Source organism: Misgurnus anguillicaudatus, chromosome 23, assembly GCF_027580225.2.
Source record: "Misgurnus anguillicaudatus chromosome 23, ASM2758022v2, whole genome shotgun sequence".
Taxonomy (NCBI): domain Eukaryota; kingdom Metazoa; phylum Chordata; class Actinopteri; order Cypriniformes; family Cobitidae; genus Misgurnus; species Misgurnus anguillicaudatus.
Genome location: NC_073359.2, coordinates 26,034,728 through 26,055,337, shown reverse-complemented (window position 1 = coordinate 26,055,337; position 20,610 = coordinate 26,034,728). Strand labels below are relative to the sequence as shown.

General features: G+C 36.2%; 1 protein-coding gene and 1 long non-coding RNA gene across 2 annotated transcripts in view; both read left to right on the top strand.

Moving 5' to 3' along the window:
• The first annotated feature begins 9,221 nt into the window (after nt 1-9,221).
• LOC129454266 (CD48 antigen) overlaps nt 9,222-20,610 on the top strand; it is a 28,119-nt gene continuing 16,730 nt past the window's right edge. The window contains exon 1 of the mRNA XM_073861764.1: nt 9,222-9,456. Coding sequence (XP_073717865.1) covers nt 9,396-9,456 — 61 coding nt within the window. The 5' untranslated portion in view covers nt 9,222-9,395. The remainder of the gene's footprint in view (nt 9,457-20,610) is intronic.
• On the top strand, nt 14,316-15,883 carry LOC141359428 (uncharacterized). The gene is made up of 2 exons (XR_012365859.1): nt 14,316-14,404; nt 14,927-15,883. It is a non-coding gene; the product is annotated as an uncharacterized lncRNA (long non-coding RNA).

Here is a 20,610-nt window from a genome sequence, read left to right as displayed (position 1 = left end):
GTTTCATTTGGGACAGGTCTGGAAGAGTGCTAATAAAGCTATCTTTAGTGGTGGAAATTATTGTTCTGGCTAATCTGTAGCATGTTGTAGACTGAGCGGTCCTATCTAGAAGTATTGTGCATGACACAAGGCAATGGTCTGAAACGGCATCGCTCTGGGGTGATATTTCGATGTCATTAATATTGAGTCCGAGTGACAGAATTAAGTCTAGTGTGTGATTACGAGTATGCGTGGGCCCTGACACATTTTGTTTAATGCCGAGAGAATTTAGAACATCCATAAACGCACGTCCTAATGCATCTTTTGGATTATCCACATGGATATTAAAATCACCAACGATAAGAGCTTTATCTACAGTGACTGTAAGCTCAGATAGGAAGTCTGCTATTTCTTTAAGAAAATCTGTGTGGTGGCCTGGAGGCCTATATATGGTAGCTAAAATGAACGAAAGTCGTTTGTTGTTGCGATCAGTTATTTCCATATTTAACAGTATTATTTCAAACGAATTAAATTTTAGGTTGGATTTATGGTTTACTTTGAATATTTTATTGTATATTGTAGCTACACCACCCCCTCTCCCTATTAGACGAGGAACATGTTTATAATAATAGTCTTGTGGGGTGGATTCGTTTAAACTGGTGTAATCGTCTGCTTTAAGCCAGGTTTCTGTTAAACAGAGTGCATCTAAGTTTTGGTCAGTAATTATTTCATTGATAATTGGTTCTTTGTTGGTAAGTGATCTAATGTTAAGAAGGCCGAATTTTAACATTTGAGTTTCATCTGTTAATGTATTATGTTCTAGTTTTATGTTAATAAGATTTGTGCGAGACGGGGTAAACGGTGCTCTGTATTTATTTGTTCGAGGAACAGACACAGTCGAGATGTGTTGGTACTCTGTTAAAAAAGGCTCTATGTGCTGGGATATATGTGATCTTGACATGTCAAGGCAGCTTACAGACTGATGGGTAAGCCGATCTGTCTGTTTCCTGACCTGGGCCCTGGATAGTCAGACAATATCAAAAGTAAGACTATTGGTCAGATTTCTAGAGAGTATAGCACTTCCTTCCGGAGACGGATGGAGGCCATCTCTCTTTAGCAGGTCAGGTCTTCCCCGGAAATGCTTCCAATTGTCTATAAACCCTACGTTATGCTGAGGGCACCACTTTGACATCCAGCCATGAAGAGACACTAATCTACTGTAAGTTTCATCCCCCCGGTAGGCGGGGAGGGGACCAGAGCAAATTACATTGTCTGACATTGTTTTTGCAATTTCACACACCTCTTTAATAGTATCTTTGGTGATCTCCGACTGGCGGAGTCTGGTGTCATTCGTGCCGGCGTGAATAACAATCTTAGAAAACTTACGGTTAGCATTAGCCAGCACTTTAAGTTTGGATCTAATGTCAGACGCTCTGGCTCCCGGTATACAATCGACTATGGTGGCTGGTGCCTCAATGCCAACGTTCCTGAGTATAGAATCTCCAATAACCAGGGCACCTTTAACAGATGTCTCAGCCGGTGTATTGCTGAGTGGAGAAAATCTGTTTGATATTAAAACAGGAACGTGATTTGGATGCCGAATGCGACTAGGCCGCCTGACAGTCACCCAGTTAGTCAGCCGCCTTGACTCTGAAGTCGGAACCGAGCCATGTGTATTACGTTTAACACTAGGCGCACCCGAAACAGTGTTTGTAACATTAACATTAGCGGTCTCTCTGTCCTCAACTAGCGTTCGGATGCGCGCTTCTAGTTCTGCAACCTTCTCCGTCAGCCTTACTACTTCAATACACTTAGCACATGTAAACCCCTCTATGCTGACGGAAGAAGCTAAACTGTACATGTGGCAAGTAGTGCAGGTTACAATGACAAGCGGAGTCTTACCGTTTTCATTTTGGGCGATGGCGTCTCCGTTCGCCAGACAGCGGTCCGTGAAGCTGCATCGAGATGGGTGCTCGCTCGTTGCGTGCCTCGGTCGTCTCCGGGTGCCTGGAGCCAGGGTGATGTGAGGCATGCTGTACCGCCTGGTGCTAATGCCGGGACAAAACTCCTCCACAGCTTCCCGCTCTGGTGAGGAAAGGTCTGAAAAACATACATCGGATGAGTCCGCCATTAGATCGAAAAAGGCAGATTTACAGTAAACAGACAGTGAGCAAGTGCTAACTTCAACCGGCACGTTTGTTTATGCTAGTGGGCTATATGCTAGCACTAGGTGTTTACTAGTGATAGATCGTTTTACTTATTAATACTGTTCAAAAAATCGTCACGGTAAAGTATTCCTAAGATAAACTAGTACGTTATATTATATAGATAGGAACGAGATAGTAAGAAAATAGGATTTAGATTATGAACTCGACGGAGCTCCAATGTACGGAGCAGCGTTTCCTCGTTTGCTAATGCTACCGGGCTATATGCTAATACTGGGTGTTTAAATCGTTTCACTTATTGAAACTGTTGAATAATCGTCACGGTAAGGTATTCCTAAGATGAACTAGTAAGTTATATTATATAGATAGGAACAAGATAGTAAGAAAGTAAGATTTAGATGATGAACTCGGCGGAGCTCCGATACTTTTTCTACTTAATTTAACCACTGAAATATGGATATTTCTCTTCAAAAATACATTTTGAGATCAGACTCAGAATGACTATCAAACATAAAGGCAGTTAAAATAACCATTAAATCTTTTTAACTTCCGTTTTTGATCAATTCGATTTGGCGCCATCTGGTGGATAAAAGCGGTATTACACTTTCACTTTGAAATTCGTCCAAAAAGGCATATTTATTAGTTAAATATGAACTCATAAATGACGAGATAACTCGTCAATGGCGGTGAATGAGTTAAAGGTGCAGTGTGTAAATTTTAGCGGCATCTAGTGGTGAGGTTGTAAATTGCAACCAATGGCTCATTCCGCTGCTCACCCCTCACTTTTAAAACACAGAGAAGCTCTGGTAGCCACCACCGGACAAACATGTCATCGTCGGAGACAACTTAGAAAAAAAAAAGATTGTCCGTTAAGGGCTTCTGTAGAAACATGGCCGCCCAAAATGGCGACTTCCATGTAAGGGGACCCTCTGTGTATGTAGATAAAAACATCTCATTCTAAAGTAATAAACACATAACGGTTCATTACGAATGGTCTTTTTACACCCCTGATAATATATTTTTGTATATTATTTTGCATTTCTGTCAAAAGATCCTTCTAAAAATTACACACTGCACCTTTAATAAAAAGGTTTGCCCGTTAAAGGGGCCATGGCATGAAAATCTGACTTTTTCCATGTTTAAGTGATATGATTGGGTCCCCAGTGCTTCTATCAACATAGAAAATGTTGAAAAAATCAACCCAGTAACTTAGTTTTGGTAAACCATTCTCTACAAGCACATTAAAAAATAGGTCGTTGAAATTTGGCTCTCCTTATGATGTCATAAGGAGCTCTTATTATAATAATACCGCCCCCTTAATCTGCACTATCCAACAGCACTGCCATTTAGTGCAGAGAAAAGCACAAATGAGTTTTAATTGCAACAAACCACCATCAGTGTGACTCAGTTTGAATTTCATCAGCTCATTGTCACGGTCCTGTCAGACATCCGTGCTAGATGTAGGTCTGAGTGCATCTGACAGGACCGTGGCAGTATCATGTTCTGTGTGGGGACATGTGGGATCACATTCTGTGTGTGGCTGCCACATGTTCCCGGTGTCTTGTTGCTGTCGTGATCTTGCCAGACCTTAGTATAGGTTCAGGTCTATGTTCTGTGGGCAAGGTCAGGGCAGCATTGTGTGTACGTGGGAACACGTGAGTTTCACATCATATCTGTGTGACACGTGTTCCCAGTGTTTTGTGGCTGTCATGGTCTTGCCTGACCTTGGTTATTATCCAGAGGGCAGGACCAGGGCAGCATTGTTTTATGTGGGAATACGTGTGTTTTCACATCATGTATGTGTAACACGTATTCCCAGTGTCTTGTCACTTTTACCCTACTCCCTTATGTAATCATGTCTTAAGTGATTAATTATGTTCACCTGTTCCCCATTGATGTGCTGTCTATAATATGCCCTTGTGTTCTCTGTGTGGTGTGCGTGCGTTGTATTGTAGTTTATTGTATTGATGTTCCCCAGTTTTCCCATCCGAGTTATTCTCGTGTTCTGTTTGATTTGTGTTACATCACAGTGTTTTTGTTCCTTTCTGTTTTTACCCCCTCGTGGGTGTTTCAGTTTTTGTAAATAAATCTTAGTTATTTTATACATCCTTTGCGTTTGGGTTCTCCTTTTGGTTTTCACTTCCCGGTGTATACCGATCGTGACACTCATTTGCATTTTAAAGGACACACCCAAAACTGCACATTTTTGCTCACACCTACAAAGTGGCAATTTTAACATGCTATAATACATTATTTATATGGTATTTTGAGCTAAACATATGTGCTCTGGGGACACCAAAGATTTATTTGACATCTTAAAAAAGTCTTGTGCCATGGCCCCTTTAAGAGCATCTGTAGAAACATGGCGGCACAAAATGGCGTCTTTCATGTAAGGGGACCCTCTGTGTATGTAGATAAAAACGTCTCATTCTAAGGTAATAAAAACATAACGGTTCTTTATGAAAGGTCTTTATACATCCCTGTTAATTTAGTTTTGTATATTATTTCGCATTTCTGCCAAAAAATTCCTTCTAAAAATTACACACTGCACCTTTAAAGATCTCCTAATTTACTTTAATGACCGTGAAGGTGATTATTAATAACAAAATGGAAATTTTATACATACATGTCAATGCATGCAAAAGGACACAAGTATGCACGCTGCATTTTGCCTTTGTCTGATGTGCTTTAGAAGATTTGTATCTCAACAGGAAGTGGTGGTCATTTACCGAGCACCAGCTTCAGCTATTTTGACCTAATTACGTTTTGTCCATGATGACAATTTTGTAGACGTTACCTGTTTTAAAATGTTTTTGAGTCATATGCTCCTAAAAAAAAATTGACATTAGAAACTAAATGTGGTTGAGCGTTTTACCAATTTAGGATATTATTAATTTCCACAAAGAACTTTAATTAATAATTTAGTTCTTAAGAAGACCATTTAAGGTCTGTTTTGAAAAAAAATGAAACCATATATGGTAAACTGTGTATGTACTGTATATGTAGTGTCTATAATGTACCATCATGAAAATAAAGATAAATAATTATCGGGAAAAATACATTAGACCACACTAATGGAAACATTAAGCTCTGCAATCATGCATCGTTCTTTTCTGCCGGCATCACAAAGAGACCGCAGTGGCCTCTGATGTTAGAGTCAGATCATGGGCCTCAGTTTGCATCGGTTGTTAAAGTAGAAAGGTAAATGAGAGGAAGGGGCTTTGAGTTCAGAAAAAAGCTGAAAACCACATTTAAGGTTAGAATGCAAAGTAAATTATATAAGTTTTTTGCACAAAGCAAAGTTTTAGTATATTGTGCATGTGCTTGTTTTATCTCAGTATGTAATGACATCTCTGTTGGTTTGTTGTAATGTAGGTCAGGATACTGTACTGTTACAAATATAACTAAAGTGGTTTTGTAGTGGGCTCACGTAGCCTATTTGAGCACGAGCGTGCATGAGGAGGAGTCACTTTCATACTGCACCGTGTAAACTTTAACTTAAAGTAGCCAAACATTTTTTTTTTAATTGACTTATGTCTTTCTTCAGAAAAGGCATTGTTTTTGAGTAATATATCTTATATCATCTGAAGCTCTGATTGTGGATAATAAAGGCTTTAGGACATAGAGATGATCTCGCATACAGGGTCATTTATTTGATAAGTGGAAAATATTACTATTAGCAGTCATTACAAATTATAGGCTTTCAAAAAAGATTCTTTGTAGTGAAAAGGGTCGGTAAGAAAGGAGAATAATGAAATAAAAGTTCACAACAGTGAAGTCTACACATGTTAGATCACCTTTGAACATATAGGAAAAACAAGCAGGGCAAGCATGTGAAAAAAATCATGCATGGTTGTGGAGAATGTGATGCTGAGAATGATAAAGTTGATTAATAAGAGAGATATATTCTTAGTTGCCTGTTATGTGACACTGTGCTGAGGTTTTAAACTACTGTTTACTGTAGTTACACGCTGGAAAATCATCAAGCTCTACTGTCCCGTGTTGTGAAGACAAACATTGCATGCATGAAAGGTCGGAGAGAGAGATCCAGAATTAACCTTTATTAGATCCTTTAGTAGTGTGTTGTGTGTTATCATGTGAAAATGTGTATTATACAGCAATTAGAAAATGAGGAACTTAATCAAGTGAAAGAAAAATAGCTGTATAAGTAATGTGGAGCTAGCAGATGGTTTGTGGCCAAAAACACAACATCAAACACTTGTACTCCATAACATACCGTGGTACATTATAACTGCTGCTTTACCAGCAAGAGAGATTCACAATTTATTCCAAAATCAATAATCGGGCAATAAGAGAAGACCATAAACCATCTGCTCAACACAGATCAAGTTACAGTATCCTTCCACACATTTCCTTTAATGGATGTTACAGATTAAACAGGAAATTATTGTGTAAGGCTCTGAGGGTCTGTCTATGATATAAATGATAATGTACTTAGTACAGAAAAAAACATCCTTCCTGATGGTTTCATGTCAGACAGTATGGAAATGAAAGAAACACAAATGGCGGCCAACTGTAACTTTAACGACAAGCGCTAAACCACACAAACCTATTTGCTTTGCTACCTGTTATAAATGAAAGCATGAGCAAACAAATGATGGAGGAAACAAAGGATCAGAACAGGACTTGACTCATAACCAATCGCAGTCGGTGGCTTATTTTTAAAGGGCGCACAATGCGAAGTTCGCCACAACACGTATTTAGCCCGTCATGTGTGTGGTTCATAATTTAAAAATATGTGTGAACCATCATGCGTCTTGTCAAAATAAGTGCTTGCTGCAGTGTTCACACGTCTAAAGGGTTTATGATAAAATAGACTCTGGCGCTTCGCCAGATATTCGCATAATATCATTTGTAATCAGAGTTTACTGTTAATGAAGTGTCTTGCCAGTGTTTTCTGAACGCGAGCATGTCGTTTTATCATAAAATGTTTCGATGGGTGTGCAGCAGGCTTTTATTTTGACAAGATGCATGATGCACATGGTTCACACGACGCAACAAACGCATATTTTGAAAACACAAGCAACAGACATTACACGTCGAACACATATTTTAAATTTCCCTCGCAAGATAAGTCACCAGCTGCTACTGCCGATAACATTTTCTTTCTGTTTGGGGAAACACCCAAAGCACATAAACTTAACACAGCTTCCTACATGCACACATGTGGTATTGCTCAGCGTATATCTGGGAAAAACACAGTCTTTCTGATCTGCAGGAAATAGTTGCCTACCAGAACCCCAAAGTGCAAAAAAACCCGAAAGTGTGAACCGGTCTCACAGCTACGTATAATAAGGCTATCACCTATTAGTGTGAGAAAAAGTGTTGTAGGCAGGATGGCTTGGCATCAAGAAAACCATGGAAACAGTAAACAACTGTATAGCCAAAGAGTTGTGAAGGGCTATTAAACTTTTTCTATCTGTTTAATCATTATATTTCATTGGGTATGTTTCAGACACTATGGCATCAATCCTGTGAGATCCTGTTTGATAAAGTTATGGTTAACTCAGGTCAATACATTCTCGAAAGGAAAGTTGAGCCGGTCTTAGACTTCCGGGGACCTTATGCAAAACTTTGTAAGGGGGTCCTGTCGGGGTTTGGCGTCCTACGCAACTTGTGTACTTCAGGGAGTATCTGCATACACACATCACTGACAGTGCAGTTAATTATTAATAATGAAATGTACGTTTTATACACAGAATCAATTCATGCAAAACGACACAAGCATGCAACTGCATTTGGTTTGATGAGCTTCTTAAGATTTGTATCTCAACAGGAAGTGGTGGTCACTCACAGTTTGAGCAGGTGCTTAGGTACTTTGACCTAATTACATTTTTTGCTGTCCTGATAACTTTTGTACGCTGTAGCTTTGTATTTTATGTATATGAGTTACATGCTGCTAAAAATAAAGATTATAATTGAACCACAACATGTAAGAGCGTTTCTCTATAGAAGAATATTTCAACAAATTTAAATTAGAAGACCATTTATATTCTGTTTTTGTTTTTTACTGAAACATGAGAATATAGTCTTTATAATGTAACATCAAGAAAAAATAAAAATAAATAAAAATACATTAGACCACATTAATAGAAGCATTAAACTTTCAAACACTTTGCACGTCATGAACGTGCATCTTTTCTGTATCACAAAGAGACCGCAGTGATCTCTGATCATGGGCCTCAGTTGCGTCGGTTGTTACAGAAGAACGGAACATGCGAGGAAGGGGCTTTGAGTTCAGAGAAAAGCTGAAAACCACAAATGGTTAAAATGAAAAGTACTTATCATTTTTAAAGTTAGATTGTCATTAGATTGTGCACATCACATAACCACAGACATTAAATATATTGATGGAATAAGGAAGAAATGCTTTAAGATATTGTGCAGTATATATGTAATGACATCTCTTTTGGTTTGTTAATGTAGGTCAGGACAATGTAATAAATGTCACAAAAAAGTGGCTTTGTAGTGGGTGCACGCACAACAACCTGAGCACGTGCGTGCGTGCATAAGGAGGAGTTACATTCATACTACACTATAAAAACTTTAACATAAAGTAGGCAAACATTTAAGTTGAAAGAGAGCATAAAAATCATGTCCATAATATTGAACAAATATGCATTAGAGGTTTTTAAGACAATCAAACGGCTAAATGTTGTCTCTCAAAGTTCCTTTTTACATGACTTTAGTCTTTCATCTTAAAAAAGCCTTGTTTTTGAGACACATCTAATCCTTTGAAGCTCTCACTGTGGATAATAATATGGCATGGGATGATCTCACATCACCAGCAGTCATTAAAACAAAAGGTTCTTTGTTGTGTAAAAGGTTCTTTAGACTATTAAACGCTAAGAAAAAAAACTTATTTTTATTTTTTAGGAATAAATTAAATTATTTTTAAGGAACTTTGACTGAAAAGTTTTGAGAAACCAAAAAAACTCTTTTTTATTATTAAGGAGTAGCTCAATGGGCGGGGTCTATTGGGGTAGGACGATCTGCACGTCTGATGATGTTGATGCAAAGCTTTGTGCTCTTTCGCAAACGAAATTAGCGATTTTTTTTCTATAATTTGTAAATATTGTTTTAATTAAATATGATGCGTTTTGATGCATCAATAGTTTTGATGGGGAAGAGAATTTATTTATTTTTTTGACTTTTGTGCGATGATTGTCCGATGCTTTCAATCTCACTCGGATTTATCATAATGTGGAGATTATTTATCGTTGAGTCATAATGTTGAGCAATACGACTCTTTACAGGATTACTTCATTATGTCTCTTATTGGTCGTGAATGGTAAGTGTAACGTTTTATTTGTGGCGTCACGTATTGTTGGGTTTTTCCTAAAACAAGTGACTTCTTATCTTCCTCATCTCAATGAAATACCGCTCTTCTCGTTATTTAGCCTAGTTTCTTTTAAAATATGTCAGCATTACGACTCTAAATTACCGCGATAAATGTGATGTTGCGCTGGGAGTGTATCTCTCACTTATCACACGTATGACGGTTCACACACATTGGTGCCTATAAATGCAGGATTAGTTATTTAAAAAACTTTTTAGTATATAGGCTTATGCTACTAAATCAAGATACCCACATAAAATAAAAAATGCTTTTCAGAAAAGACGTTACTGGTTTGTATTCAACCCAGCACGCAGGATGAAAGTTGTGCAAAATATGCAAAATTCTAATTTTTGTGCATATGATATACGCCAGTGCTTCCCTATCACTTATGTATTGGTTTTTCAATTCTTATCTATTTTTATACCATTGTCACTTGAGTTTAGGGTTCAATTTGGGATTTGCTTTAGGATTTCATTTAATATTTAGGTTTCTTTATGTTTTTGTCTATTTTTAAACCATGGTCACTTGAGTTCTCTGCTGAAAAAAACAATAGAAATCATCAAAGAAATTCTAATGGTTTCCATTAAAATACCAATAGGAACCATTAGCTTTTACCATTTAAACCACTACAAAATTCCTTTTTTGTACATTAGGATTCCAGTCGAATTTAATGGCCCCATCAATAGAACCCAACACATACCAGCAGAGACCCACAGAGATAATTAAAGTTTCCATTACAACCAATTAAATTCCCAGTAAAACCACTAAATCCAATAGATTTTCTGTGGTTGTTTCTATTGTTTTTTTTAGCAGGGTTTGGGTATAAAATTGGGGTTAGTGATTCATTTTATGTAGCAAAAGGTTGTTCGGTAACACTTTATTTTACGGTGTCTTTGTTACACATGTTACATGTAATTATTATAGTAATAACAGTTAACTATGCATAATTACATGCAACTAACCCTAAACCAAACCCTAATCCAAACCCCAACCCTACTGTATAGTAAGTACATGTTGTTAATGATTATTACTTGTTACTTAAATGTATAATTACACTGTGATACCGTAAAATAAAATGTGACCGATTGTTCTAACCACAAACTCAATCGACAATGGTAAAAAAAAACTGAATCTAATAATAAAACAACAAGAAAAGTTGCATCTTATTAAGTGAGTGGAAAGGACTGACGTATCATATGCATGCAAAATTGGAATTTGGGGCACATTATAAAATTATTTGTTTCCTTAAACATTTTTGTTCAATCAACTCAGATTTAAAAGTCATTTTAACTTACTTTTATTTATCTAGACAAGTTGAATAAAGTCAACTTAATTTTATAAGTTGTAGCAGCTCATCTCTTGTCAAGATAAATAATAGTAAGTTGAAATGACTTGTAAATCTGAGTTGATTGAACAAAAAAATTGAAGGCAGCAAATAATATTTTACAGTGTATGTATTGCACGACTTTCACAAATCATTGGCAGTGGCATATTTTAAGATCTGTCAATGCAAGTTATTTTTGTTCACTTGAGACAGCTTAAACATGTGTGTTAGTCTAGGACTAGCTTTAAACCGTGTCTGTGAAACCGGGGATTATATATTAAATTGAAACTGTTCTATATTAAATTGTTAAATTATTACAATTATTAGTTTTTGTTAAAAAATAACAAATAAATCTATCAATTTGCCTATAATGTATGTCACAATCACTCGCAAAATAACTCCACATGATGTTTGGTGATAGACCAATATTTAAAGTGACCAATCATTATTCACATGCGCAACAAAGTCTTATTCAGACAGTACTGTGAGATGTCAGATCCATATTAATTGTCTCTTGTAAATATGTTTATAAAAGGTTATATAAATATTATGCATATACATTTTTATTTAGTTTCATCAATTTTCTGTTTGTCTCTCATTTACTTTAATTAGCATGCTTCTTTTATGTATGTCAACACTTTAAATAATGCTAAAACATTTTAACAAGTAAAATAAAATCGACAAGCAAAACCAAAAAAGTTATGAGTAGTCTTTATCAAAAAAGTAGCCCTTAAGATTGTTTTATCCATTGTGGTAGCCCTTGCTCACTAAAAAGGCTGGAGACCCCCCCGGTTTAGTCATTTTGAAACCATATCATGATGAAAAATGGCACATAATTTGGCTTTTTATAGTCATTACAGCGGGGCCCAAGCCTGTGGCAGTTTATGAGGGCCCTAAAGTAATGATCAATTTGTGTTTAGTTTATGGCATTAATCTCCTAATTTTTAGGGAGGCTGGGCAGAAATGAGTACTTCAAACCCATAGTACTCCTTCTTCCTTGACTGGGATAAGTACTTTTATATAAACCTCTTCTCACGCTGGTTGTTTGGATTGTATGGTCATGCTCCTCCTGCACTTTGTTAAATAAACATCATTAATATAACCTTTCCAGTCAGCCCCACCTCTCTGCTGTGAGGTAACAAGGAGTTTTTTTGTCATCACATAATGCACAGGAGATGTTACAACACATGTACAGATTTTGAGTTTGTCAAGTTATATTCCGATATGAAATCAAAGTGTGCTTTCAGACTAAATAAGGACTGAGCTATTATGTTTCAATTCCGTAAACCTCTTCACAATGCAATGCAGTTAAACTGACTCGGAAAATTCTTAATTGTTTCAGCAGGTGTGTATGTGTTTGGAGATGAAGTGAAGTCAGTGTCAGTGATGGAGGGAGATTCTGTTACTCTACACACTGATATTACTCAAATACAGAGAGATGATCACATAGTGTGGATGTTTGGACCTCGAGAAACTCGTATAGCTGAAATCTATAAGAAAAGCATTGATATGTATGACAGTAATGAGATATTCAGAGACAGACTGAAGCTGGACAATCAGACTGGATCTCTCACCATCACAAACATCACAATCACACACTCTGGACTTTATAAACTACAGATCATCAGTAACAGAGGAACTTCATACAAGAGATTTAATGTCACTGTCTATGGTGAGTAAAGTGAATACGTCTTATCATGTCTTAATATTCATTTTTATTAATTATCATTAATAAATGAGATGTGTTTCTCATACTGTAGTTTATACATCACAGAACATTAGAGCTCAATATTATTTTGTGCACAGTGTTAAGCATTAGGCTAACGCTTCTGTATTGTTAGCTGATGCTCAGATCTACATGCATTGATGACCTTTAAAGGTCCCGTTCTTCCTGATCCCATTTTTCAAACTTAAGTTTGTGTGTAATATTGCTGTTATAGCATAAATAATACTTTCAAAATGTTAAAGCTCAAAGTTCACTGCCAGGCGATATATATTCTTTAACAAAATTCACTTTGCAAAGCCTACAGCAAATGGCCGGTTTGGACTACAGTCCTCTACTTCCTGCTTTAATGACGTCAATATAAGAGTTTTTGACTAAACTCCGCCCACAGGAATATGTCAGTCACCAGTTTAGCTCAAACGGCTCAGGCTAAGCTAAGCTGCTATCGAATCACAACACACTAAACAAACTACACAATCAGATCTCCATACGTATTTCTGAAGGAGGAACTTCATAGAAAATGAAGACATTAGCCCGTTTTGAAGACAGTGAAAACAACGCTATACAGATAAGTAAATTGTGTGAAAAATACTGCGTTTTTTACACGTGAAACATGAACACGTTATATTGTGCACTGTAAACACAAGCAAAGCTTTAAAAACACAGAAAGAACGGGACCTTTAAGAAGTGGATTCTGACAAAATGAGGGAATTTGCAAGAAATTGAAACATTTTTAGGATGATAATACTTAACTTTCTCTCTCATGTTTTCCAGCTCACCTGCCCATTCCTGTCATCAGGAGAAACTTTTCTCAATGTTCATCATCATCATCAAGTTCAAAATGTGTGTTGTCATGTTCAGTGATGAATCAGAGAGATGTGAGAGATGTGAGTCTGTCCTGGTACAAAGGAAACAGTTTATTGTCCAGCACCAGTGTGTCTGATCTCAACATCAGACTCTCTTTAGAGGTAGATTATCATGATAACAACACATACAGCTGTGTGGTGAACAATCCCATCACAAACCAAACTCAACATCTCAACATCACTCATCTCTGTCAGACGTGTTTAGGTATGTGATGTTCATCACTTGTGTTCTATAAATCATTTATAAAGTCTCTTACAAAATAAATTGAGTATAAAATTATTTATTATATAATATAGTATATAATAGTATAGTAAGTATAATTGTATAAAATTTGTTATGTTCATGTACTGTTGAATCTGAGTGCTAGCTGTAATTGCTGTTATGATCTATTTATACCCTACAGATCTTAGTATTTATTTATCACTGCTGATGTTTTGTACAGTAAAACAGGGTGACATTAAAGACATATATATTTACTCTGTATATAGGACTGTTGAACAGGTCATCAGAAGTTGGTAAGAACTGTTTTAATGTGCAGAGAGGAAGGCTTCAAATATCTTGCCTTGATGTTACCTAGGCTTATTCATTTTATTATTTAATTTTTCTCTTTAAAGATGGATGTTCATTACTCATTTAAAAAATTTTTTTGTTTGTTTTGCATTTTAGAATCTTTCCATCCACATAAATATTTTATTATACCTGCAGTAGTTCTGGCTGTACTTGCACCATTTGTCATTTACATTTTCTGCAAGAACCACAAAAGACACAAACTAAAAGGCAAGAAATCCTCAATATTCTGTTTTTAAAAAAAAATAAGCAGAAAATATTAATATCTAGTTCATTTTTGTGTTCGATAGCAATGATTGACAAAAGTGATCTCATATTGTTTACCCACCACTTTAGGAAATATATTTGTACCAGCTGAAACAACAGAAGAGTTACATTACGCTGATACAAGTTTTTGTCAGCAAAATCAACAAAACAAGGTACGAAACACATCTGTACAGTAGGCCTATGTATATTTCTCACATCATACAAAGCAGGCAAAACATCAATGTGGCTATACCCTGCTTGTGTGTACAGTAAAGATTCACATTGATGTCTCCTAAAACAATAAGGAGGCAGTTTTAAAACCAGTTCGGATTATGAAGAGTGACAACAAATGCTTATTGTACTAATAAATAAAGACTCTGCGAATGGAAAATCCCCAAAACTCCAGCGCGTTTCATGAGAATATGATACCCCAGATCTTATATCAGTATTAATATCAGCGTTTCTGGCGTTGGAAGTAACAGAATGCCTTTGTGAATTACTTTGAAATAACCAATTGAAAGATCAGAATGTTTTGACCGCAGATACTGTATATAATAAACAATAGTGTTAAGGACAAATATATACACATAGTATGCTTTCTGAAGAGCTGAAGTTTTTATTAAAATAAAAGTGCAAACCAAATCTTCACCATACTCAAGGTCATTTCATCTTTGTCTATGTGTGTTTTGTTACAGAGACATTGTGAATCAGAAACTGTATACGCCAGCGTGGTGACATGAGTCAAGTCAGCTGTGATTAACAACCTTCAGTATCTCATTTCAACCGCGTCTGCCTTAAAAAGAAATTGAGTTGAGCAGAAGACGTGAATCTGGCTTTATTAAGCTAGAATGTATTTTCTTTGTTATAATGAAGTGCTTTGGCTTTTTGTTGGATTGCCGGAGATGCTCGAGGGAGTTTTCAACTGAATTCATTTGAATAGTTTTTTATTTGCATTAACAAACATGCAAATGTAGAAGCAAAAACCAGTTTGTCAAACACTGTATTATGGTGTTTTATTTATTATGTTGAAGGCTGTTTTTTATGTCACTGTAATGTTAAGTTTTCCTTCACATTTCAAATTAAATGTTTTTCCCACCGGTTGATCTATATATATTTTATATTTTTAATCTGGAGGACAGTTGAAATGAGTGGTTGGGGGTGGGGGTGTTTTTTTTAGCTTATTGTTTAGACATACAATAAGCTAAAAAGAAACCGACCCAACCACTCTTTTCTTTAATGTATGTCTGGCAGCAGAGCATCACACATGTATTATATTTCACTGAAGGCTTTCAGCTTTGTCTGCTGATACTCATTCAACTGTCTGTTCCTGTTTTTATTTTTATTTCAAAACCACAAGAACATTGTCTGCTTTCAAAATCATTTCATTTTTTTATTGCAACAAAGCTTTAAGCATGTGAAGGATCCTGTTGTGAATTTTTCTGATTGTGTTGTTTTTCTGGTGTAGTCAAGGTCAAACTTGTCAGAGTATAAACATGTGCTGTGCATTTATGCTAAAAATTGTTCATGATAATATTTAAATATTTAAAACATTTGGTCCATATTTCACAATGAGCATCAGTAAAATGTTCTCTTTGTTGTTGTATTGTAACTCTGATGGCTGGACTGAAGGATTAAAATTTTTTACATAAGTTTTTGAAAGAGTATTTCTTTTCATCTTTATAAAGAAGTCAAATTCTTGTGTAGCTTGATATTGTCGTCATAATTTTCATTTTGGTTTTCCACATCAGATAAGGTTAGTGCAGCTCATGGTGAGACATCTAACATTACATTTATTTTTTTAAACAAGCCAAGCTCTCATTTCCTCCCCCTATTGGCCAAATACACTTTCAATTCATTGCGTTTAAAAATGTATTAAACCGGAGAAAGAGCACAGCCTGCTGTTAAAAACAAACCGTTACAGTCATAACATTGGCTTCACAAGAATACATTTTTATTATACTGTAAAACCAAGACAAAGAAAAATCTAAAACATACCAAACTAATTATTTAGACTAATTTCACATTTACAACAAAAATTCTAGAAACAAAGAAATGTTTCCTGATCTTTACATACATGTTGGGAAAGTCCTTAGGTGTGTTCAGACGACCCCGACCTCCCTGGGGCCCTAAGCAAAATTCTGCTAAGGGGCCCTCCTACCTGACTCGTGCCATGACCCGTGAGCTTTGCCACACATTCAAACTTGACACCCCACTGCTCTCACTACATACAATATATGGTTCCTACTATAAATTACACTCTTAATATTTATATTTTAAGTAGTGAAAACTGAATTATTGATATAAAAAATACATATCATGTTAATGTATGAAAGCTAAAATGGCTTGCCATACAGTATAACTGTTTATAGTATTCATAAGACCAATACTTGATCCCTGATGGTTATTATTTACTGAGGGATGTGCATTCATTTTGACCTGGATGGCATAATACCCATTCCAATGTAAATCCATTGGTTTCCATTTTGCATTAACATTGTCATTTATGAGTGTTATTGTGCTATTTTTGTTATGGTCCCCACACAGATGTTGCTGCTGGAAAGCAGACGTGTCATTTGTGCACGATTGCACGTGCATATCAACGCATATTCACGCGCGGTTATCAACCTGCCGTTTATAAACACCATTGCCCTTGGGTGTTTGTTCACGTGAATATTCACGCAATAAATTGTGTAACAGACAGGCTAAAAGGTTGCACTGGCAACACTACACAGCTAATTTAGCAAGTCAGATAGAGAGAAACAGAATCACATCAACTTAAAGCAACACTATGTAGTTTTTTTACATTTAAATAATGTCTCTAAAATTATTTCAGTGACTTTTAACTGGACAAATTGTACTGTTGCTGCAACCTGAGCAGCCTCCTAGCTGCCAAAAGCACACTCTGAAAGTGGCGGTGAAGGGTAGGAAACACAACCTGCAGAAGAGTGTCTGATACAGGCACTGTTGCGCTTTCAACCACATGGGGGAGCTGTAAATGATTTTTACATGGAAACTACATAGTGTTGCTTTAACTTTACTGTTTGCTCTTCTTGACATGACATCAAACTTGAAGAGAACACAAGTTTACCTGATTGCTGTTCTCGCTTTTTACTCTCATTTTGTTTCCTTTTTCTTTTTTCGTGGCCAGATGGATAGCTCCGCTTCATATTGTCATCTCAGTAAACAGTAACATGCGTTGTAAAATGAGACAGGGGGGCGGGGCCTTACGTAATTTGAGGGGCCCTATGCAGCCTGCGTAGTAAGCGTATAGGGCCAATCGGCTTTGGTTCAACGTCATGCGGACAGTAAGCTCCGACAGGCGGATGACGTTAAGGTTCCGCGACAGCGAGTCTAGAAATCATGCGAGAAGTCTAATTTCGAATCACTCTCGCTCTTGCGAGAACAGCAATCAAGTAAACTTGTCATTTTAAAACGAAAAATTAAACGTGATTTCTAGGCTGATATGGCTAGGAACTATACTCTCATTTCGGTGTAATAATCAAGGAATTTACTGCGTACCATGGCTGCAGCCAGCGCAATAATATTACGCAGAGCCTGAAAAATAGTCCCCTTGGTAACTTTCAATAGCTGGGTAATATTTTCAGGCACTGCGTGATATCACTACGCCTGCTGCTGCTATGTTACGGCATCAAAGTCCTTGATTGTTACGCCGGAATGAGAGTATAGTTCCTAACCATATCAGCTTAGAAAATTGCAACGTTTAATTTTCCGTCTGTCTTAGTACACGAACTACAAAAGAGTCAAGTTTTAAATTGAAAAAAAGGGAAACTCTTAATTTTGAGTGCAATGCTAATAATCTAATCAGATTCAATGGATTGTGCTAAGCTATGCTTAATAATGGTCTAGAGCAGTAGTTCTCAAACCTTTTCAGAGGGTGCCCCCCTTTGTGTATGGTGCATTCCTTTGCAGCCCCCCAAAGAAAATTTATGACAAAAACTTCACATTTTAATTAAACAAAACATTAAATACAAAGTAGTGCTGCCTTATTTTGTTTAGGTTTAATTTCACAGAATTCATGATAAATTAATGTATTTTATAAAATGTCATAAAACTGGAGCCCCCCTGGCACCATCTCACGCCCCCCCTGGGAGCCCCGGACCCCAGTTTGAGAACCACTGGTCTAGAGTGACAGCAACAGGAGACTTAGGATTTAATGTGGTATAAGCTTAAAACTTGACTGCCTGTTAAGATTGCATATGTATAAGAGTTCAAGATTACGTATTTTCTTATGTCTATAAATAGGGCTTGATGACGTACGCAGCCTGCATATGCGACCTCAGAGGATGTCATCATAAACTGCTTTGTAAAGGTGTTTATTTATCACCACCAGATGGCACTACTATAAACAAAATAGAGAATTTAGCCATCACCACCACCTAGTGCAGTGGTTCTCAAACTGGGGGCCCCAGGATGGTGCCAGGGGGGCCCCAGTTTTATGAAATTTTATAAAATACAATAATTTATCATGAATTCTGTGAAATTAAACCTAAAAAAAGTAAGGTAGCACTACTTTGGATAATTTAATGTTTTGTTGAATTAAAATGTGAAGTTTTAGAACTGTCATAAATTTTGTTTGGGGGGGCCGCGAAGGAATGCACCATACACAAAGGGGGCCGCACACTGAAAAAGTTTGAGAACCACTGACCTAGTGTACACATTAGGGACAAAAAAATGTTTTTTGTACAACAATGGTTTTAATTTGATTTGGCGTTTGTGGGTTTATTCTTCATTAATATAAAATATCAGCTGATATTTTACCCATACATACAGTTGATTATTAATGATGAAAATGTAAAATTACAAATAAATGTGATCAATTCCATTCAGAGGATCTCACGTATACTGTAAGCATGCAGACTGCATTTCAGTCTGTTTGATGTGCTGCAGAAGATTTGCTCAACAGGAAGTGGTGGTCACTTCAGCCATCATGACCTAATTACGTTTATGGCTATATAACTTTTATATGCTGTTGTTTAAATTTTTAATTTTAGATTTTTAGGAAAATGTACTGTACATAATAACAGCAATTGTTTTTTGTTTGTCCACACTGACAAACATCAAGCTCTAAAACACTTTCCACATCATACTTGTGCATCTTTCTTGTCTGCATCACAAAGAGACCACAGTGATTTTTTGTGGTTAAAACAGACCGTGGGCTTCAGTCAGCATTTTTTTCTAGCAGAGGAAAGGGCAACAGACATCAGTTGAAAACCACATTTATGGTTAAACTTTACAAATCAGACTGTGAGGACAGCACTGCACGACTACACAAAGTAAATATATTAATAGAATAATATGGATAATAGTTTAGAAATCTGTTCAATGTATAGCTATTGTACACGTGCCAGTTTTAACCCATTCAGTGTAATGCCATATTTCATGGTGTTGTTGATGTAGGACAGGAGACCGTGGTTTGCAGTGGGCGCGTGTACAACCTGTGCAGACGCGTGCATACCTCCACCTGCGACATTAAATGTTTTTAATCGTCTGACCTTTATTGCATTATATAAACTTTATACTTTATATAAATATAAACTTACACACAGGTTTAAATTAGCAAGTTTACACTTAAACCTCTATGCAAGCAAAATTAACAAGAATAGTATAAGGAGATCACAGTGTATTATAAATTATTATTATATAAATACAGACAAATTAGGAAAGTTTTTGCCATTTTTCATTAATAATAAAATTATTATAATATTCTCACAGACTTGTAAATATAATTTTAACTAATAATAATATAGTTCTATAACAATGTCTGATAAATTTATCTATCCATGTATGATATTATTATTATTTAAAAAAAAATTACCAAGCTGCAAGTCTTAATGGGCGGGACCTCGATGTAGGCTACTGTTATAGTCCAAGAGCTCATCCGCAAGGTTGAAACTATTTTATTTCACAGATGTGGATTTGGTGAATCTTCTTGTTGTATTTGATCAATAATCGCTTAAATGTATTAATAATTTAATCCGGATCTTGTATATTTTGTCCGTTGAAAATACGAATCTCTCGAGGATTCAGTGCCCTTTATGTGGAATTTATTTCTGTATTCGTCAGAATGTTGAGGAATACTATTTACAAATCAGCTTTATTTTATTTGTTCTTATTGGTCATGAACGGTAAGTCATAAATTGTTTAAGTTTGTGACGTCGGTTTTTGTCTTTGTTCAGAATGATTAAATATTCAAGAACTGCCTTCGTTTTATTATAGTTTTGTACTTTCAGTCCAGTGTCAGTCTGGTATTATGGCCTCATTTTTTATAGTAACAAAATTATTTTTACCGTGTAGGATATTTATTAAGTAATAGATTCTGTAATCTTCGCTGTAAGCTACTTTATAATGTTCATTATAT